Raw genomic sequence first — 22,288 nt, forward strand, 5'->3', positions numbered from 1 at the left:
TATATATATATATATATATATATATATATATATATACACACGTGTACATATTGTATCTACATAAATAAAAATGCATTGCAGATCCTAATGTTCTTGAAAGAAACGATGAATACTCTATATTACACGAAAATACAATATACGATTTTTAATCTATCCTTTCCACAGATTATGTATTATTTATATGTCTATAAAACAATGTAAAAATAACAAGTGCTGGAAATATATAAAAATGTAAGAAAATAAGCTGATCCGGTGAACGATAAAGAAACGAATTATAAGCATATAGCTGCGATTCATAAACAGCATTTTCTTTTCCATAGATCAATTATGCACGTTTTCCGGGTTAATGCAATCGAAAGTACTCAGTTGGCATATTAAGAGGAAAGTATGCAAAATCTGAATCGTATAACCAGGCAGAAGTAGACTCCTCTCTTCTTTATCGAGGACATCGGTATCTACAAAATTTTTCCTGGGGTCTTGTATATTACTTGTTTTTATATATGCATATGTATATATATACATACGTATATATGTATATATATTAGTCTGGAGGAATCTCTTTTATAAGCTCAAATAACTTAATGACTTCATACATAGAATAATAATTTATAATAAAAGGTGTCATGATTTACGCTACAGACGGTCACGATGCAAAAAATTGTTGTAAACGCTGTACCGTTCTACGATCCAGAGCACACAGATCAAAATCGAATGTCTTTTTTGTAATCTCGTATTGACCGGTTTCTGCGATTACCTGGACAACTCTCTGTAACTCTTGATTATCTTGCAAAGTCATTATCTTTTGTTGCAAGTCTTTTAACTGTGACACATAGTCTTCTGAAAACACGGGTGGCTCTCCTATGTCTGAATCAACCAAAGTACTATTCGTTGAATCAGGGGCCACTTGTTCCGCTTCTGCCTCAACACGCTTCTCGGCGACTTGTTCTATGACACCACGATCATCCCTCGCCTTGATGACAACCGTTTCTTGATCCACCACAACTGGTGATTGACTTGAAGAAACAGGCTCCAAAGGAGGTGATGTCGAATGACCTCTATCCTTTTCTCTTTTAACCACATGGTCGTCATCGCCTTTACTATCACTCCGTCGTTTTCTTCTACGGATTTCTTTTTCCTCCCCTTTACTCCCTTTAGATCTGTCCCTTTTGTTTCGGTCTACCTTATCCTTTTTAATGTCTGTAGAAATTGCAGGTGAAAGTGGTTTCGTCAGTTCCACCGGCGGTGTAGACACCGTTAAATTTTCTACTTCTTTCTTAACCATAGGCACTAATTTTGATTCAGGGAAGGAATCGTCATCTATGGATGGCGCTGAATCGCTACTATCTCTTTCTGGCATTTCCAGTACTGAATGGGGATTGGCTACTGAAACATTAGGCACATTATTTTGTTTCTCTGTTGAGGACTTTATCCTGTCGCGTTTTTCTTTCTTGTCCCTATCTTTGCTACTATCCGGTTTATCCTTTCTATCCCTTTTTTTATGCTTGTGCTTCTGCCTGTCTTTTTCATTCTTACTGTCTTTCACCTTCTCAGACTTCTCGATCTTTTCAGATCTTTCTGTCTTCGATAATTTCTCATCTTTTGGTTTCTCACTCTCTTTCGGAGGTTTTGGCGACTTTCTCCCCTCTTTGGCCGATTTGTACTCTTGACTCTTCTCTTTCTCGGATTTCTCGGATTTCTCTGATTTATTTTTCTTCTCGGCTACTTTCATAGATTCCTTCGAGGAAGGCCGTTCTCCTTCCTTATACTTATCTTTTCGTTCTTTATCCCGATCTTCTTTATACTTTTTCTTGTCCTTTTTCTTTTCACCCTTAGAAGCATCGACAACATTTTTAGAACTATCTTTTACTTTATCTTTTTCTTTATTCTTATCTTTCTCTTTTTCAAAAGTTACTTTTTTCACTTCCTTTTCCTTTGATTTTGGGGAAATTGACCTCTTTGCAGGAGGCAGAGACGGGCTACAAGCTCTTTTTATTCCAGCTGATGGAGGTGATGGTGGCCTTTTATTAGGAGGACTAGGATGATTCTTATTTCCAGGACTAGCAGACCTTTTTAATTTCTCCTTACTTCGATTTTTATCTTTAGGTTGCTCTTTGATCCTTCTGTCCTTTTTATCCTCCATTTTGTCCTTTTTAGGATCTTTATGTGGACTATCCTTAGACTTTGTTTTGTCTACTTTATCAGACTTCTCTGTGGTAATTAATGATTTAGAAGCCGAGGATTTGTCTTGTGGTGTAGACTTTTTAGTGTCCTGAGATACTTTTGTAGGTTTCAGAGGTGTACCGAATAATTCAGCAAAAGAACTTGAAGTTTTTGACTCTATATTTTTGTGCTTCTTCGACTCACTCCCACTCAACTTTGGTTTACCAACCATAGTTAATGCTTTAGATTCGTTCTTTTCAACTGAATTTTCAGAACTGGACACAAGAACCTAAACATATAATATTTAATTTAATATTATAATTTATATAGAAAGATATAGAATTTATATAGAAAGATAAGAACCTATATAAATAGGATTAGATATACTCACACCACCACCCTTCAATAGTTTCCTCCTAAAGTCATCTGAAGGATTATTAATTATTTCAGTATGTCTTATGACATTTGTAATTGCAGGACCACTAAATTGTAAGTTAAGGTCATATAAAATCTCTATCTTTTTGCTACCTTCATCCTTATTTTTTAAATAAATGTGAATTGGAATCTCAAAACCAGCATATCCAGACTCTTTTAACACAAATGGTGGATCTTTTAAGATCCTCTTTGGTTTTGAGAATGTTTGATGTAATTGAAAAACCACTGGAATACAAACCAAAATAAGTCGGAAGATTTGTATCTATGGATGCATGGTATTTCCTTAAAAGTATATTTACCTTTCTCAACATAGTGGTGAATGTCAGCATTGTCAATACCCCGCACAAATAATTCCCAATCATGAGTATAGCCCTGAGGGGTGGTACGCATACGTAACATTGATGAGTGTCCACATTCTAGTGTAATGCGAATTGCCATTCTCTCATATGAATTTTTTGATACACGCTTTTTCAAAGAAAAACAGAGAGAGCTAATTATGCGGGTAAACACAGCAATTACGTTACATTTTTATTTATCTCGTTACACGTGAATGAAAACTCTGATGAATTCTTAACTATCTAATCCTTTACAAACTATTTGTGACGTTGAAAATCATTGTTCAACAATTTATGCTAAATGTGAAAACAATGACAACACTTCTTTCCTAACTTTCGTATACTTGAAATACTGATACATCGTTTGCTTACACTTGTTTTGTATGAAAATGTTGAACACCTCATTAGAGCAGAATATTGTGATAAACGAGGAGTTTGATGGAGGCAAATCGCCTCGTTAGTACTACGATAATTCAGAAATTTCCTTTAAGCCAAATCTGATTCGATTATCAACAGGTAAACTCTACACCAACGAGAACTAGTCGCCATACTTGTTACTGCGTACACTAGACTTAAAAATGCACGACTGTACTGCCATCTATAGGAAAACGCTATTGTCTGCCGAGGTATGTTCTAATATCAATCCTTGCTTTTGTACAATTTTGTTCAATCCTTGATTGAACAGATGATACGTTGTTTATTATTAGAATATACTATTTTAACCTAAAAGCATTACCTATTGGTTGATGCAAATTGCTCTTCTGCAATGTAAATTGTTGAGACATTAAGTACCAACCAGCAGTGTAGTATTTTAAGCAGAATTTACAATAACTTTGTTATTTGAATTAATAGATTAAAATGTATCTCTCTAAAAATGAATAAATATGTTAATATAGATAGTCATTAATCGTGAGTAAATTTTCCATAAACAGTAGATATCATATTTGAAAAAAATAAATCGAGTGGTATTACTTATAGGTTTTTAAAAACAAAAGAACCTAGCATTTGCAGTAACCCACTGGAACCTTACTAATACAACTGATTAGTAATAAAGATGTTATCTGCTATTGTAAAAGAGCACCAAAGCAAACAAGCAGCAAGAAAGGAAAGACAAGGTAAAAGTAATAAACATACTTTTGATCTTCTATAAATTGACTATACTTATGAATAACTATATAGAATATTGTTACAACAGAGCAAAAGAGGAAAGAAGCTGTGCAAGCTGCAAGTAACTTGACACAAGCTTTAGTTGACCATTTAAATGTTGGGTAAGTTTTTGATGTCCTTTGACGAGAAACAATTACAATGTAATTGTTTTTTAAAGAAATATTTGATCATGTAGAGTGGCACAAGCATATCTCAATCAGAAGAAACTCGATGCAGAAGCAAAACAATTACAACATAGCGCAACAAATTTTGCAAAACAAACACAGTCATGGTTGAATTTAGTAGAAGCTTTCTCTAGTGCATTAAAAGAAATTGGTGATGCTGAGAATTGGGCACGTAGCATTGAAGGAGATATGAGAACTATAGCAACTGCTTTGGAATATTCTTATAAAGGTAAACAACCAATGCAATCGTTTGTACTAATTACATTTTATGCATATAACATAGAATTAATTATAAAAATATATATATAAATATAATTAATGCATTTATTTCAGCAACCCAAGAAGTACAAGGGACCAGTACTACTTAAAAGCTTAAAAATATATATTATATTATATTAAAAGAACTTAAGAATAAGTGTTATTAAATGTCATTATAGATTTTATCTTGTTTTTTTGTTTGTATTACTATGTTTTAAAATAAATCTCATCATTTTTTCTTCTGTTAAGAATTTATTTATTTCGTTGATTTTATCGAAGTTTGTTATTATTAATAACAACATTTTTGTAAACTATCCAGTGATATAGATTAATAACATTTTTGAATATCAATCTTATCATGGTAGCTGAACAAATTCAGACCACTAGTATAATAATTGGCAATCATGGCGGCCGGTCCTATTGCTGAACGTAATCAAGGTACGTGTCTATTTAAAATATTTAGATAAATATATATATTATAATATTTTGATTTTTCTTCTTATTGAAATCCTAATTGCAATTATGGAACGAATCTTGTATAATATATTAAAACTAAAAATATTGTGTTGTGTTAGGTTATGTGTACGTAAACACAATTTGTAGGTTAACAATTCTATATATATATATAGTAATTTTTTATAGTGCAAATAAAATATTTTATATCTTTTAGATGCCACAATATATGTCGGTGGATTGGATGATAAGGTCACAGAATCCCTTATGTGGGAACTGTTCGTCCAATCAGGACCAGTGGGTATGTAACAATATTATTATATCTGCTTTAAAATTTTTTTTTAAAGTAATTGAATTTCCTTGAAAATATTTTCAGTCAACGTGCATATGCCTAAAGATAGAGTAACACAAATGCATCAGGGCTATGGGTTTGTAGAATTTATGGGAGAAGAAGATGCTGACTATGCTATTAAGATAATGAACATGATAAAATTATATGGAAAACCAATAAGAGTAAATAAAGCAAGTGCTCATCAGAAGAACCTAGATGTTGGTGCTAATATCTTTATTGGAAATCTTGATCCAGAAGTAGATGAGAAACTATTATACGACACCTTCAGTGCATTTGGAGTAATTCTTCAGACGCCAAAAGTAATGCATGCTGCTAACAAACAATAATTAATAATAAGTGTTTACAAAATATATAACATGTTTTTATATTTCAGATAATGAGAGATCCTGAAACAGGAAACTCCAAGGGCTTTGCATTCATAAACTTCGCTTCCTTCGATGCCTCCGATGCAAGTATAGAAGCAATGAACGGTCAGTACTTATGCAACAGACCGATTTCCGTATCATACGCTTTCAAACGCGACGCGAAAGGAGAAAGACATGGTAGTGCTGCTGAACGATTGTTAGCTGCTCAAAACCCGCTAAGTCAAGCAGACAGGCCTCATCAATTATTTGCCGACGCTCCTCCTTTGGCACCACCTCCGATTCCAAATTCCAATGCAGCGACTCACCAAGCTACTCATCATCCTCAACATCATGTGATGCATCATGGAATGGTCGTACCACCACCTCCACCTCCGTCAACACCAGGACCTCCAATGGGTCACCCACCACCACCACCTGTTCCACCGCCGCCATCGAGTGGCTTTCCTCCAGCAAGTATTCCTCCGCCTCCTTTACCTCCGATGTCAATGGCCACACATCCTCCTTTACCGCCTGGAATGCCACCTCCATTGCCACCTATGCCCGTTTCAACATCTCAATCGCAACAGACGACACCTAGAATGATGGCACCACCACCTCCTCATTGGGGAGTGAGTGGGCCACCTCAAGGTCAATTTCCACCTCCTCCGCCTCCCTCATCTACTGGAGCACCTCCACCTCCGCAATTTGGACAGTTTCAACCACCACCACCGCGACCTCCTCCAACATGGAGGCATCCACCGCCTCCTCCTGTATCTCAGGGTGGACCACCGCCGCCACCACCTCCACAATTTCGACCACCCTTCCCACCAAGAGGTCCACCTCCACCTCCACCACCTCACGATTCCAGTCAATATTAGATTGTCTCTTCATCTTTATGATGTTATCATTATTTAATAACATAATGTAAAAATTTGACTGTATTCAAGACATTCAAATACATTATTGTTGCGCAAATCTGTATTTGATAATATAATGTCTGAATAAATTTCATTAGTTTCAAGCCATGAGTTTCTTTCAATTCCTCGTTCTTAAACGGCGAAGGAACCATAGATTGTGAAAATTATGACAAATCGTTCACAGTTTCTTTTTGACGATTACAAACGCGGTCATTTTAATGTATCGATTAGAAGTCGCGTGTGAATAAGGACATGCCAAGTTCGTTCTATCGATTATTGCAAGCCTGTCCAGTCCAGATAGTGATAACACTGAACGGACAAATGAGTGGCAGAGCAGTTGTCTTCGGGTATGTCACCGTGTTGAAAGGATTCGCGTACGAAATCGGACGAAAAATAAAAAAAAAACGAGTGAACGCGAAGGAATCGTAAGCTTGTCGCGTGTCATCAACCGAGTAAGTAAGGGGAACAGGTGTCTGGAGTGGTAAATTAAGCGGCGCCGACGGCGCTATGCATTCTGAAAATAACGCGATTTTTTTTAGATCTCTCGTGACTCGATGTAGTTTCATCGATCCGTACGACGCCTCGCTTGTCCATTACTTTCGAATAAAGTTAAAACGCTCCCAATATATTCTAGATATAGTTTGATATAATTGTTCGACGACCGAAAGGAAGGAATCATGTTCAACTTATGATATGGCTCGCCTCTACTACGAGTGTAACGCGGATCTAAGAAACAATACGGAAGATAGCGAAACGAACAAACCATACGCGTGTACACCGGATAAATATTGCTTGTATTGCTGTTGCAACTCGCAGTGTTGTCTGCTGGTGCAAAGACGGCCACCACGACACTTTTGGGAAGCCTGGTACTTTTGGCTAGGCGTTGCTTTACTCGCTGTTTTTATCATATCTTCGGTAAGTGATCCTCGATGATCTCTGATCTTAGGAACGTTCGCTTTATTGAAATTTCTAGAAATTTATTACGTAAACGAAACGAAACCTAAGAAATTGTATTTTCCATATCTGTGTTTGTCGTTTCATTATCAATCATCGATATCGTGTTCTCTTAGAATCGATGTGGCGCGTTCGTTTAATTTCCTTAACGATCGCCGATTACTCCAAGGAATATTTTGATTCCCCCTTTTTTTTTTTTTTTTTTTTAAACTAGGTGAGCAGTTACATAGTCAGTAATTGCAGACATAATATTCAAGGTGTACAACTAAGACACAGCACGCACGGCAATCGACGAAACGATCGCGACAATCGTCCGAGTAACAACCAGAATGAGATATCCATAAGCATAATCCCGACGTCGGAATTTTTTCCATCGCACAGGAAGATGTTCGTGATTGCTTCTCAACCGGCCGTGAATCACCTGAGTAAGTAAAAATATTGCTCGTATACCTATAGAACTGCACCGTAAAACTCGGAGCATACTCTTCGTATGTTTAAACTTTCACGTCTGACCAGAACGCAATCACGTACGGACACATCTTTGCACTGCATAATTACGTACGATAAAGTAAAGACGATGTTAGCGTGGACGCGTTGCGTATCGAGCAATTAGGTTACAGAAGAGTGGTTGAAGCGGCTCGAACGGATGTTATAGAAGGACGAGTTCCAATGTAAAAAGTTTCGCAACACCGATGAAAGGGGGACAATCGCTTTAAATCTCTCCGAGATTCGATTAAAAGTTGGGGATGGCGCGGCGATCAGGAATAATTCGTGCAATTTCGAGCAATAATAATCTTGTGCATGCATTGATTTATATTGCAGCTCCTGTCGTTGCGTGAAGTCGTTTTGTTTTAACGGAGCGATTATGCCAGCGAAAGGAAGCCGACGCGAAGAGTTGGAAGATCATCCCATGGCATTTTACACGGTAATACCTCTTAAAAGACAGCGCGTCGCATCGAGAGCTTTGATCGGCCGGAACATCGCGGCCACGTCATTATGTCGCGAGGAACATTTACGATAAATGCGTCTTTTTACTTAGCCTCGGGAAGTAATAACTGGTAGCGGTTCAAAACACTCTGATCGCAAACGACATTTTGAACAAATGAGAAACGATGTTACCGAAGAATACAGTCTTCTTAATGGCCAATTTGACACTGAAGCTACTTAGGCCGCGATCCGACTCCTCCTTTGGTTCATAATTTGCCACACGCGATGTATCCTATTAAACATGAAAACTTCCGATGTATCGTTTGCGATTAAGCGATTCGTCGTTTTCCAATTTAACGCGGGACGCGATAAAAACAAAGAACAACGTAAAATTATAGGTTTGACGATGCTTTATAACGCGTAGAATCGAAAACAACCGGTGTAGTAGGATTTACTAAAAGATCGGGAAACGATGATTTACGATAATGTGTCTGGAATACAAATCGTAGATCGGCATTGATTAGGTTCGTTGGATCGTTTTAGCGCTTCTGAACATCGGTCGAGCATTTAGAATTTCTTAGCCGAAGCCTCGCTTCCATTTGGCTGAGCACAGTGCGACCAGCCCGATCGAAACTCGTTCTCGAGGACTCGAATGGGCGTAACTCCCATTAACAATTAAGAAGACACGCTGCAACTTGGTCGACGTACCTGACTGGACGTACCAAGAGATCGGGGGCTAATTAAAAAGGACAATCGGGCGAATGCAACTCAAGGCGACGTGTACTCTCTATCTTTTCGCGCATCTCTCTTAATCTTTCTTGCTCCCTCTTTCCTCTTTTTTCGCATCTTTCTCTTTATCTGTTCAATTCCTCGTCTTCCTTTTCCCTGCGACTCGTTCCTGCCGCTTCTCTGTTTCCAGATCGATCCCGCGATAGCGGTTAATCGCGATAATCTTCGCAGAAGAGAGGAATTACGAAAAACTTTGGCGTTTTATCGAACCCCGACAGCAAACACGCGGCAAACACATGCGCATTTCAGAATGATAAAACCAAGATGTGTACTTTTCATCTATTCGCATTGCGATTTCTAAGGTATTCGAAGGATTGTACACTGGCGTTCGTAAGTCACGGGATACTCGGAAATTTTTGAACACGAATTTTAATAAAATAAATAAAATCTTTAAAATGCACTATAGTAATTACGATATCTGTTTATGTTTATCGCAAGTGTATCAATTGGCTTACGGATGCGAGCGTATAAACCTTCTAAGATCGAGGTGAGATTCGTGCATACTTCGAATTACCTTGAGAAAATGAAAGGATTCGATGCAACTTTTCATTGTCATATTCCATCTGCGTAATGACTGGCTGTGATCATGTCAATTCGAGGCAGCTACGTGGGAGTGAAACGTTTGCTATTCCTTCGTCGGAGCGTTAGTACGTAGAACATGGTTTGTCATGGACGTTTAATACGAAATAATAGCTCGTGTACCGGCGTACACGTATCGATCGCGACGCTTTACACTTCAGCTAAATTAATTAATATGCACCGAAAGAGAAACAGATACACGTTTGACATTTTGCACAAGTGTGATTGTAATTAGCTGCGTAGGATGAGAGTGGAAACTACTGTCTGATATTATCATATAAAAAGTCAATGGCGGTGAAAAATTCTATAAATATACAATTTCGATGTGTTTGCGTTTAAATAATATTCACGACCTTCTTTTCTTTTTTTCATTATTCCACGAATCCCACGCTACAATGCGCTTACTCAAGACATCCATTAATAACGGCGGACCCCAAACATTTACACCTGAGAAACTCCAGTTCTCACGATTGAACCGTTGATTTAATTAAGAGTTAATTAGGCTACCTTCACCGTCAGATCAAAATTTTTTTCCAAACTAAATCCCAGCTCGGAAGACATCCTCTGCCTCGAGTTCAACAAAGTAGAAAGACGATAATTCAACCGTAAGAAGAAGATCCAGTTTCAACGAGACACTGCATGTGTAAGAGGAATTTAAATTGCTTACTCCTCACCTCGTTGAAATAGGTCTATTCGAACGATCGTCCGAACAGTTCGCGATACATCTCAATAAATTACCCGAGTGAAAGAAATCCTTGTGCTCTCGGTAAATCTTTTTACAGCGAACACTTGATTCGTTCGCGCAATAAGAAGTAGCAAACGGAGAGCAGACTGCCGGCGACCTCGTTCGACTGTAACGAAGTGTCATTCCGATAACCCAGGCCCAGCTTTTACTGTCACTCGACGGATGACGATAAAGAAATGTGCAAGCAGCGGGGCTCTGCTTAATGTTGCATGGACAGGAAACCAACCGGGGAATTAAACTCTCGTCTGCTCTGCCGTTGGATGCCAATGACTACGATTAAGATGTTCGAACGACTCTCGATTACGAATCCTGCACCATCGATTTTTACGCGATTTACCCTTTGACGAGAGGTTAAGATGTTTTAATCGTTGTATTTTACGTTTCGAAGAAATAAAGACGAACGTGTGGAATTAAACGAGGAATTTTATTTCGCTTTCCTGTTTCTCTGTTCGTTAATAGGTTTCGTCTCGCGACGAGTATCGATGGAAGTTTCGAAAATTTGTCATTTCGGGAATTCCATTGGATTGAAGCAAAAAACAAATTTAGAATATAGACGAGCAAACCTGATATCCGAACGAATGAATTTGATATTCGTTACGAGCGAACAAACAAGCTTCTATAATATTTATTATAAAATACACGCGTTCTCAATGCGTGTAATAAATACACCAGCGTGTACTATCGGTAGTACGATATTATTCCGTCAATGATTCGTTACATCTGGATGGACGGAAATATATCGTAGCTCAACGAGAGATACGAACGTGCATACGATCTAGACGTTATTGTTCCAATAAATCGGCAGAGTTTAGGAGACTTTTCGAGGCAACTCTAAAAAAAAAGTCACTGGAATTCTTTCACAGCGAGAACATCACGAGTTTCGAGTTGTATAAACAGAGTGACAAAAAATTATCCACATATTATATTTAAATTAATTTAAAATATCAATCGATAGAGACCAATACGATTGTTAAGCAAGGATCGTCCTCGGCAAGAATTCCTATTCTCAATTGTAATGCGAGATTGGTTGTATACAAAGAGGAGACACGTTCTTCCATCTGGAAAGCGTTTGCGAAACGCGTCCCGTGGCTGCGTAAAAGTGTACGCGAATTTGCGATGTTGCTCCAATAAATCGGCTTTAAAAGAGACCGGAGCCAGTGAAAAGGCCAAGAAAAAGACTTAGCAAAATCCGGTTTAAGTGTGAATAAATTACGTACGCGAAGGGAGCTGGCGGAAATGGTACCGCCTCGCGGTGAGAAAACGCAAAAAGCCATCAAAGAAGTGGTGGCACGGTGGATGGGAAAGACAAAAGCCATTAATCGTTTCTGTACAGTGGCGCTTGTATTTCGATTTCCCTCTGATTTTCCTCTGCTTCACTGGCGTTCTTATTTCAGCAATGTTATCACCAACACTGCGCGATGTGATCTCTAAAATAACAAAGTGGAAAAGAGCTCGGCTTCTGCATTTTACGAGACCCAATTCTCGTATCGCGAAAGAAAAGAGGCCGAGTCGTACCGAAGAAGAAATTTCCAAGGAACCGATTATATGTCGCCTTGACGACGAAGCTATGCCAGCGAAGTAATGTCACCGATGACGGAATTAAAATAGATATAGAAGTAAATTCGTGAGGTGGTAGAAGAGTGGCGTGAAGGAGGAAGGACAGAAAAAGAGAGAGAGAGAAAGAGAGAGACAGAGATAAAGAGGTGGAAATCGAGAGTAGCCAACGTGTAAAGCAAGAGAAAGAGAAGGATACGAATCTGTGTTCCAGTGGGAGGTACTAAAATTAGAGGAGCCCACGCGGCTAACAGTTTCGTCTTGAAGCTTCCTTCAGACATTTTCAAATAGTCCTTTACGCCGATAACACAACGTGTTTTCGCGACGTCTCGCTGTCAGTCGCGACTCGGCGCCGTGATTCTGCGTTCGATTCGATTGGCTTACGAGTGACTTCCTCGAGAGACACGGTTGCCTCCTTGGAACCCATTCAACGTCCAAGTGACTCGAGATATTCCAACTGGCAGACGCAGACTTTCAATTAATCGTCTTTCTTTTTGTCAACGATAATTACCGTAATCGATGATCCTCGTCGAACGGCGAAAAATGAAAATCAAGGGCGGCTGATTTCCACGCCGCTGTTTCTACCGATCCGTTCAGTGGCCTCGAATAATCCCGCGTCAATAAGCAGTCAAGTGCAAATCGGGTTTCTTTCGCCGCTAGCCGCGTTGCCTTTATCGAACATCGTCTCTGCATTTAGCGAAGGCTAGCCCTTCAACATGATAATGTATATTCCTGTCTTCTGCATACGTTTCAAGTGGCTCTCGTGCAGATAGCGAACCGTACCTACTTCGCTGTCTCTTCCCTTATCAATGAAATTGTCCCTGAGGCGTACTCGCGTTCGAGTGATCCTCCCCGACGATACTTTTCATTATCGAGACTTTCGTGATTCTCGGAGTGTTAGATTCTGCCGAGGCTTACGGCATGTATTTCAATCGATCGACTATCGAGCCGCCAATCTGCATATATTTCATCCTGCTATTTCTGATTTTTCTGTCGGGCAACGTTCAACAGATCGAAGGTAAGTTGGCCGGTTTGATCCGATGCATCGGCAATGTCGCTATCGATTTTTTATGCGTCGTAATCGTGCTAATGCACGATACGTTTAACATACATGTACTATCGTAGTACTTATCGGCGCGCATATCTATAATGAGCCCGTAAAAAAAAAAAAAAAAAAAAAAGGAACGATGCGCCGTAAAATACACGAGACGAACAGATTTACGACATGGTACGTGTACGTGTCAGGGCAACTCGTTCACGCTAAATGCCAAGAAATTTGTCGATATTCGCAGGTAGAAAATGCGTATGCACGAGCAAGGCCTGTAAAGAAGCCGGTGTCGACACGTGCAAGACCAAGTTTTACTGTTACACAGAGTTGATCTTGACTGGAGACCAAGAATTCGGAGGGAATACTACGACAAGAGGATGCACCGAGTTCGTATGAATTTTATTTTGAGATTATTAACATTGAAAAAGAGAATGACGATGTTGAAAGAAAACGTGGTAAACAGAAATCAGTTAGAAGATATGTAAAAATTTCAAAGTCTATTTGTCTTGGTCGAGAAAATAATATCGTACGAAGCAGAAAACGTAGAAATCGCGTTTCAACTATTACGATAGTAGTAACCTCTCGTTTAAAAGCAACACCCCGACCTCTAACCTTTTCCTCTTATTCTACAATAAATTCCAACGGTACAAGTCCGGTTGACTCGAAGACGATTTAATTCGCTGAATCTTACGATTGACGTACCGCTATAAATTCGCCGTGGCTCTATGGCAAACAGCAGGTAACCTTGACGAGATAATCGGTGCGAGAAGTTTTCACGAATTCTTCCTAAAGCCGTGCTAAAATGACGAGAGATGTCGAAATCGTCTCGACTCGGAGCGTTCGAATATCGTTAGCCAGTTTTTATTGCTACCAATTAAATCTTCGAGCCGTTATCGGCAAGTGTAGCGTGGCGTTAATTACCAGATAACTAGCAACGGACAAAATAATTAATTTTTATTGAAGATAACGCGATTCGCAAACAACGATCGAAATTGACCTCCTTTTTTCGACCGAATTCCTTCGTGATATTTTCTTCACTGGCCACGAAACGATCGATTGCTCGCCAAGCGTAACAAGCGCGATACACGCGCGGAATATTGAAATCTCGCGGCGTAAATCGTACAAAATGATTATTTAAATTCCGACTATCGCCGGGGTCGGAGAACTTTATCGAGCAGTGGCCATTTTATCGGAACGTTGTACGTTGCCATTGCTCAGGGGTGCCACGCCATTGTTATGCGAGACAAAGTCCTGGGTCACGAGGTCGAAGTCGAGCGACAACGTGGACCGATCGTCGGCTGCCTGGATCCGTATGCCCTGGCCCAGATTGAAGTGTTGCGACAGCCACGACTACTGTAACGCCGATCACCGCATAAACGTGTCCACGTGGATCCACGACAAAGAGACGCCCGATGCTGTGGAACCCACTTTAGATTACACCGGTAAAGAGTCCTTTGCTACCTTCGTCTATTTACAATGGCTCGCAGAATTATTTGTACACGTATAGAAACGCATATATAATGCTATCCTAAACAATACCATACTTTGGATATTTAGATATTTTGATTATGTTTGCGTATTGCGCGCATCCTACGTAATCTCGCGTCTTTAAATTTTCCATGCGAAATAAATTTTATGCAAATTTCATGCAAATTTCATGCGAAATAGAGCCGATCAGTATGATTTCAGAGAGGTTCGTACGTCGTTAAAGATATTTAAGCATTCTCCTTATTTCGAAGACACAGAAGTTTCACCCTAAATTCGTACAGGTTGGCGCCACTTCGACAATGTTGAAACTACTTACAGTAACTTTGAGTCTCGCTTTATTTACGATCTTACCCGCTTCATTTACACGCTTCGTAGATATCTGTAACAATTTAACCGAAGAGATATCGCGCTGTATGATTCAATGCCAGAACATTTAAGGCGCCACTGTTCTCGACTAAACAAGCTCGAGGAATGGATTTTCTGATAAGTCTTGTATTATGTACAAAGGTTCCTTTAATGGGATGTCGTCGAGCCGAGACATAATGGGATCGATTCAGCCGGATCCAGGGCCGATTGCCGGAGGTCGAGAATCGCCGGATCAATTCCTTGAGAATCGCGTTAAACCGCTGCACGTTGCTGCGCTGGTCTTGGCGATCGCTGCTCTGATATCGGTCCTAGCAGCCTGCTACGTTATTACAAGGTCTGGAAATTTTTATTATCTCGCCTACCGTAAAGTTTCTCGCTAGAAAATCGCGTGCGCGCCGCGAGAAAGGTGTCGGATCTCACGTAACGAACTTTTATTGACTTCGCTTTTGCCGCGAAGAAAACCCACCGCTGCACTGGCAAGATGCATCTATAAAACTCGTATTTTACGACGCTAAGCACGTTCGAGCAAAGAGGGTGTCGCAAATGAACGTTTGACGTATTGCCAGAAAAATTCTTCGTAATTTTTGATTTCATAAACGCGACCTATTTAAGAATAAGTAGTAATCCTCGATCGTTCGTCCCGCTTGTCTTCTTTTCTTCCTTTTTCTTACTTTTTTCTCATTAATGACGTTCCCTTTCTTTCTTCACCTACGTCTCTCCTTTTCCGTTTCGTATACAATTGAAAAATATTCCTGTATTTTCGCCACATTCCTTGATACTCTGCCAAGAATTTGTTCGCCTCTTTGTTGAGGAAACAACATTCATATGTAAGTTCGTAATTGTAATTACTTGGCATTGGCTGCTGGCATTCTAGTCTGCCAGGCTTTTCCAGCGAATCGATTCGCGGCGACGCGTCGTTTCAAATTTGCGATCAAAGCAAAAGTTTCGATTCGTTTCTATGACAAAACGCAATAGACGTGCCAGAAAAATCTGATCGAAGGAAGGAGCGAGTGCCCGCGAACGCGAGCTACCTTTAGCGCATTTCCCTGGCGCGTCTAAACGCTCTGAAAAACCCTCCTATTGGAAAGCACGGCACGATGAAAAACCTTGTGCTAATATTAACTCGGCGACCCGTTAACAATCACCGTTCACGAGGTTACAAACTGCAACTGCCATCCGATAGTCGCTGACGTTGTAGTCAATTCAGTACTCACACGTCGAAAATCGGCACGCTGCATCTGTTAACCACGATTATCAGCTTAGTCGGACAGTTCGGACTTGAAATATTACCGATATTAATAACACGTACAAGGAGTCCTCTCATTGCCGATCCGATAAGCTAGCCACGTGCGACGTGTCTCGCCTTGTTGTCGATAGTTCGCGATAGACAATCGATCGGTAAAAATCTGATGGCATAAATGTTCCAGTCCGATAGCATCGAATAATAATCAATTTGTCGTTCCATTTTCCAACAAGTACGATAATATTTTTTATCCTTTAACTTTATTCAACCGAGAAACCGACTTAACTGACTCGTCTCTAATATTCCTAATCTCTTAGAAATAATCGTTTCTTTATCTACAAACCTATTCGTATAATTTTTGTTAACGAATGACTCGGTTAACAAATTAATAAATTTCATAGTATCGTGTCGTAGTATAATTGTACCTACAATTTCCATTCTTTCCACCGAGTCACGTAACACAGCGGCATTTCCTTTCGGATGGCACTTTTTATTATCTGACCATGTTCCCTTCTTCCTTTTCTCAGCCGGTCGATTTCAGGGGTCTGAAGCCTGGCCGGTTTGTCGATCTGACTAAAAGCCGCTCAACTCGCTTCTTATCAACACTCCTTTTTCTTTGGGACCCTGTCGAAACTGATAACGAGTCCCGAGAGGCCCACCGTGGGCTTTACCCTCTAATCTTCTGCCTCCGAACAGTTAAGTGCATTTTCGAGTTTGGGAATGTCCTGGTCTTCGGCTCGCGTCTACCTTCCTCCACGTGTTGCTTCCTTTCTTCCTTCTTTATCGCGCCTTCGAGTATGTCTTTCGAGCGTCACGATTACCTGTAGAAGGGACCAGCGTCCCTTTCCCGATTTCTTCGTGTTTCACACGGTCCCAACTTTAATGTGGCCACGTTTCTATCTGTTTGTAATGACGTTGCCTTGTCACAAGGATAACGCGCAGCCCAAAGAATCGGTAGGGGCTTCTCTTTATCGCCGCAGGCACGGCGTCTCGAGTGCAGGGAAAATACAGGCGAATTAGGATAACAGACACCGATAAGCGGCAAAGTGTACATTTTGGTGAATGCGCGTTTCTACTTCGTCCGCTGTTTATCACCGGATATTTTTGGAGTACGGTCCACCCGTGCTTCACGGTGTTTTGTGCTCGGCGTCGCACCGATAACTGAAACTTCATAGATTTAGAAACACTAGAAATTTTCGACGTCGACGTTCGCGTTCATTTATTTCTAAGATTTCATTCAGGGTCGTAACGATACTCGAAACTTCGTAGATTCATAAGTCGCCCGATTTCTGATATTCCTGATATTCACATTTGTTCGTTCGTATGTTCCTTTTGGAATCGCGTTCCATGTTATAACGATACTTGAAATTTCCGACATTTGTTTTTGTACTATTTTTAAATTCATGGATGGAGTGTTCGGTTTCGCGTTAACAACCGGCCACAAATCGTCCAGTTTTTCGCTGCTGATGCCGTTTACTCGTTTGCAGATTCTTGAAAACAAATCCATACACCGTTGGCAGCGTGGAATAACGAAGATCCTTACTTGTAATCTTTAAGCCTCGAAACTTTCCAACAATTATCACCATCTCCTTTTATCGAATTAAAGGAATCAGGTAAGAGTCCAATTAATAATTCTTTGTCAGGCAAACGGACGTGTGAAATTTATTAGATTACGTATTACCGGTTTCATTGTACGAAGAGAAACTACGTCGCGTCCGAGCCGGAGTTAAATCGGCTCGAACGTGCGTTCGTACGCACTCACGGACACGGATACTTTCTGCCTTTAATCGTATGCCCCTGATCGACTAACGAACGCAAAATATAAATAGAAGCCGGCTGTGCAGGAGATAACCGCCGCCGACAAGCCAAACGAGTCTGTATCGAACAGATTTTTGTCATGGATAATATCGAACAACTTTCGACTCTCGGTAGCCGGTAGCGCCAGAAGATTATCGACAATAGCAGACGCGAATAATTTCATCGATACTAGACTTGCCCTTTCAAATCCATGCATCTTTAAAAATTGTAATTAAGTCGTACGTAATCTAGTTTCACGTTTGTTACTCTGGTTTATCAATGCTTAATTATTTGTACAACTGTTCTGTTGTATTTGACTCAATCGACTATTCTTCGTGTTTGTTCAGGGCGATGGGACACGGTGGCGTCGAACGGATGCGTGGAAACGTGGGATATCATGCGGTTTGAAGAGTCATCGAAGGAAGGCATGACGAAGCTCGACGAGGGACAGTTTTGGGCAAACAACTCGCTGAAATCTTTTGTTTCCAAGGGTATGACTAACATCGGGCTGCGCCTCTTATTTGAATTCCGTCCTCCCGGTCTCACGGGTCTAAAACCAGGTGCTTCGCTTGTTTCCATGTAATTAGTCATCCTCGGGGCATGCACGTAGTTGAAAGAAAGAAGCACATACTTGTGTAAAGCGTGGAAGAATCGGACATTTTTAGGATGGTGGACGAATTTGATGACGATCGTACATGGTGAACGTTTGTTATATGTACGACGTTGACTCTATACTAAATATGACGGTAGACAAGAGCCAGTGTTGGAGTCAGTGTGCACGTCGAACGATGATACGATAAGTTATTATGCGTACAAGAAACTGCATTCCCGTTCTAATGGATTTACATCTTGTTACGATTGTAAATAATTTGTATAAGAATAGCGTAAGATAGTAAGTATATTGAGGCGTAAAAATAGTAGAATACGTTAGATCCCGATTTGCATATGTTTTACATTCTCTTACATTTTGTATTCGATGTAATAGGCTTTGATCATGTGGCAGGAAATACGGATAATATAAATCTCAAGGAGATTAATCAACATGTACGTAGAGATGGAATGGATAGAATGGAAAAATAACAAGACCTGTTGTTCGCACCGTTAAATTGTTTCTCGATCGACGACGAGTTATCGAAAGCTTTTTTCAGCATCTTCGTTCGTACGATGACTGACAACCTGAGCCGTGTGCCGTCTGGAATCACGACGAACAATAGCGTATTCCATTAAGCCTACCATGAGAATTAACCAGTCAGCCATAACCAGGTGCTCGTTGGATCCAACTTCGGATTCCAACTCGACCGCCTTGACCACCGCATTCGTTGCGCCCGACGAAAATCAATCACTCGGCTAAATATATAGGCTCGATTCGTAGGTAGATACCCGTCCTCCGGGCATCCTCGAATGACCAAATATCTTAGATAAATATCTTCAGCTTGTCTAACTGGTTCATCCACGAGCCACTAACAAGACATTTCTTTTTCTCTTCCTCCTCTCTTTTTCGACAAGGTTCGTTTGTAGCAAGTTCAATCTCCTCCTGTATTCGTGGATCGACCTACGTGTTCGATTTCTCTCGAGCGAATAGTTATTAATAAGCCATCATAGTTCTTTCGATCGTATTTGTACCACAGCTAATGTCAACGAACCGCACGGTACTTCTCGTTCAACACGCCTTTGTCTTCGCCGTTATCTACGCCGCTCAACACTGAAACGCTTTGAATTCACGAACGAACGAAACGTGTTGACGAGCAAGCTAAACTTGTCGCTTCGATTCTCCTTAAGCGAGAACTCGATGGGACGCGCTCGAGAGAGTAATATCGGTAAGACGATACCGTGCCAGAAGCATATTTCATTCTGGATTCGGAAGACAGCACTTAACATCGCTCACCGTCAGCGTGGATTGGATTATTCTCGGTGAACATACCAAAGATTCGGATCGGGGCAACGATGCATTATTCGTGTAAGAAATAAGCAAAAATAGGAGCAGCGCCATGGCGCCAACGAGTTAATAGTTAATTGGCTAATGCCTGGCTAAAAATAAGCTGCGTATCGTCCACTTCGTGGTAGCTATATTCAAAGCACCGGCGGCGCTAGTTCCTGAAAAGGAAATCCTATTGACGATTACAATCACGTATCTCGCGTTCTAGCGAAGGTGTGACAACAAAGCGATCGCAGCTTCGCGACTTTCACAATTCTCAATCGGTGTCCTCCGATCCGGCGAACAAAGTACGACGTTAATGTGTACAAGCGAGCTGACAAAACAGGAAGATTGAAATAAACGGCCAAGGATCACAGATCTAAGTCTACGGAATTAAGACACAAGCTTGCTCGTTTCGAGGAAATCGTGCGGAGAGACGAATTAATCTAGCGAATTTAACACGCGTCTTCTCTACGGTTGCCTTCGTGTGCCAGCGACAGGCCGATTCAGACGACGATCTCTACCTGTCTATGATCGATCGAGCCTGGGTCGAAAGACATCTCACGCAAAGTGAAAAGGTCCATTGACGGGCACGCTTATGCATAATGCACGCTGAAAAGGGAGGCCGATTATCCGGACAAAGGCCGATTTATTTATCTCGTCTATCATCCTACCATTATGCAAAACGATCTTTAGTTAAGCCAGTTAGGTGTCGACGTCTTCGACGTACAAATGCACAGAATATACGGGGTGTTCGCTAGACAAGTATAATTTATCTTCATGAACGATTTCATTTCTGTCGTTGGGGCGTACTTGGGGCGCTTCCTCGTCCGACTAGACTCGCGCAATTTCATTGAAAGATCCGATTCATAGGATCGACGCGTTTAAAAGGCCGCATAAGCGCGGCACTCGCGCACATTTGTCCGTAAGTAGGGAAAAGAAGTTGCCGGAGACGACGTAGCGCACGACAAAAGCTAAAAAGGAGACCGACGGCTGTCAGGAGGAAGGGCTGACGATCCACAGCAGAAGTAAGCTGCTGCTCTTTTCATCGTCCGTCTTCCTCTTACCAGGACGCACGGACCACGTGCGCGCGCGCGACATACAAAACGACACAGTATGTGCGAGTAGCGTGGATCGCACAGACACTCACCTACACGAAGCAAATGTGGCGTCTCTGCCTCGGGGCTCAGGCGCCACTGTCTCCCTTCTCTTTGTCCCTCGTTTCCCTCACCAACCGCCCATTTCCCGGCGTCGATCCGCACTACTCAACCTTTTACCAACACACAACTATACCAGCTTGGCCGCATACTACGTTCTGGTACAGTGACTGCCATTAACGTAAGTGGCAGAGGCCATGTGCGCGCTCTTCATTCGCCTAAATCCATCGAGTCGCTTCGATGAGGATCCACGATGATCGATGATGAGTAAACAACGTGTCGGAGTTTTAGAATTATCGTAAATTGGCTAGGAATGATTCTACTTTGGTAGGAATTTATCCCAAAATTCCTTCGTTAAAATATTCTTCGTTAAAAATAACATGGATCGATCGCCGTGAATTCATAAACAAGATATTAGAATTTCAGTATTAAACTGGATAGATGGATGGAACGATCGTATGTACTTTGGGCATTGAATTTACTTTAAGGTAATTCTCCGTCAAGAATAAAAAATTGACCCGATTAAATTCATCTGACTCGTTCGATCGAGATTTACGATCAACGCCGATACTTTAAGATAACTTTACTTCGAAGTAATTCTTCGTTGAATATAAAAATTGATCGGTTTAAATCCACCTAACTGTTTCGACAAGTATCGATATACAACGATGAACGATGAGCGAGCAAACTAAAAATTCTATTTCGACGCGAACTTTACTTCGAAATATGTAACTGCTCGTTGAAAATAAAGATTAATTGATCAAAAATCGGATAAATTTCAAAACGAACCGTTTCTATCGAATCGAATACCAACCCGTAGAAATTCTATAATTAAATTACAATTACGATAACTTCGCTCCAAGGAAATTCCTCGTCAAAAATAGACAAAATTTGGAGTTTCGTACGTAAACTCGGAAGATTATTTCCAACCGAATATTCTCTCGTGATACGTTTAAATGGATGGCCTACAAATTCGTTAGGATTTGTTATACGTTTTCTAGCGATGGCTCGGGATCGACCGGAGTCAAGGAAGGTAGATCATAGATTAACGACAGCCGTTGAACGTGCGTATTGTACGCGTTCACGGTGCGTGGCTCACCGACAAGGGGCATACTATCGCAGCCGGAGGCGGGACTCGTTT

General features: G+C 40.7%; 5 protein-coding genes across 6 annotated transcripts; 4 read left to right on the plus strand and 1 right to left on the minus strand.

Moving 5' to 3' along the window:
- Positions 1–48: 48 nt before the first annotated feature.
- Positions 49–3,509, minus strand: LOC117231610 (protein AF-9). 2 transcript variants are annotated; one of them, XM_033490206.1, is made up of 4 exons: positions 3,303–3,509; positions 2,895–3,060; positions 2,552–2,820; positions 49–2,449 (listed from the first exon to the last, which is right to left on the minus strand). In XM_033490206.1, the coding sequence occupies exons 1-4, from the start codon at positions 3,333–3,335 to the stop codon at positions 644–646; spliced, it is 2,274 nt and encodes a 757-aa protein (XP_033346097.1). In that variant the 5' UTR covers positions 3,336–3,509; the 3' UTR covers positions 49–643. The 2 variants fall into 2 exon arrangements, with proteins under 2 accessions (XP_033346097.1, XP_033346098.1); XM_033490207.1 differs by having other exon boundaries at positions 2,895–3,509.
- Positions 3,510–3,613: 104 nt separating this feature from the next.
- LOC117231613 (biogenesis of lysosome-related organelles complex 1 subunit 1) lies at positions 3,614–4,761 on the plus strand. The gene is made up of 5 exons (XM_033490210.1): positions 3,614–3,839; positions 3,909–4,045; positions 4,126–4,198; positions 4,273–4,490; positions 4,595–4,761. Exons 2-5 carry the CDS (start codon positions 3,985–3,987, stop codon positions 4,627–4,629), a joined length of 387 nt encoding a protein of 128 aa, XP_033346101.1. The 5' UTR covers positions 3,614–3,839; positions 3,909–3,984; the 3' UTR covers positions 4,630–4,761.
- An 86-nt stretch (positions 4,762–4,847) lies between these two features.
- Positions 4,848–6,580, plus strand: LOC117231611 (splicing factor 3B subunit 4). Its single transcript, XM_033490208.1, has 4 exons — positions 4,848–4,957; positions 5,190–5,273; positions 5,349–5,623; positions 5,698–6,580. Exons 1-4 carry the CDS (start codon positions 4,924–4,926, stop codon positions 6,544–6,546), a joined length of 1,242 nt encoding a protein of 413 aa, XP_033346099.1. The 5' UTR covers positions 4,848–4,923; the 3' UTR covers positions 6,547–6,580.
- A 353-nt stretch (positions 6,581–6,933) lies between these two features.
- LOC117231612 lies at positions 6,934–10,994 on the plus strand. The gene is made up of 4 exons (XM_033490209.1): positions 6,934–7,037; positions 7,125–7,500; positions 7,754–7,964; positions 8,362–10,994. The coding sequence occupies exons 2-4, from the start codon at positions 7,279–7,281 to the stop codon at positions 8,376–8,378; spliced, it is 450 nt and encodes a 149-aa protein (XP_033346100.1). The 5' UTR covers positions 6,934–7,037; positions 7,125–7,278; the 3' UTR covers positions 8,379–10,994.
- A 1,399-nt stretch (positions 10,995–12,393) lies between these two features.
- On the plus strand, positions 12,394–21,643 carry LOC117231772. Its single transcript, XM_033490501.1, has 6 exons — positions 12,394–13,151; positions 13,426–13,567; positions 14,400–14,623; positions 15,177–15,369; positions 17,766–17,891; positions 18,423–21,643. The coding sequence occupies exons 1-5, from the start codon at positions 13,055–13,057 to the stop codon at positions 17,806–17,808; spliced, it is 699 nt and encodes a 232-aa protein (XP_033346392.1). The 5' UTR covers positions 12,394–13,054; the 3' UTR covers positions 17,809–17,891; positions 18,423–21,643.
- The last annotated feature ends 645 nt before the right edge of the window (positions 21,644–22,288 follow it).

The sequence above is a fragment of the Bombus vosnesenskii genome, unplaced genomic scaffold (assembly GCF_011952255.1).
Source record: "Bombus vosnesenskii isolate JDL3184/JDL3185 unplaced genomic scaffold, Bvos_JDL3184-5_v1.1 scf7180000013273, whole genome shotgun sequence".
Classification (NCBI taxonomy): Eukaryota; Metazoa; Arthropoda; class Insecta; order Hymenoptera; family Apidae; genus Bombus; species Bombus vosnesenskii.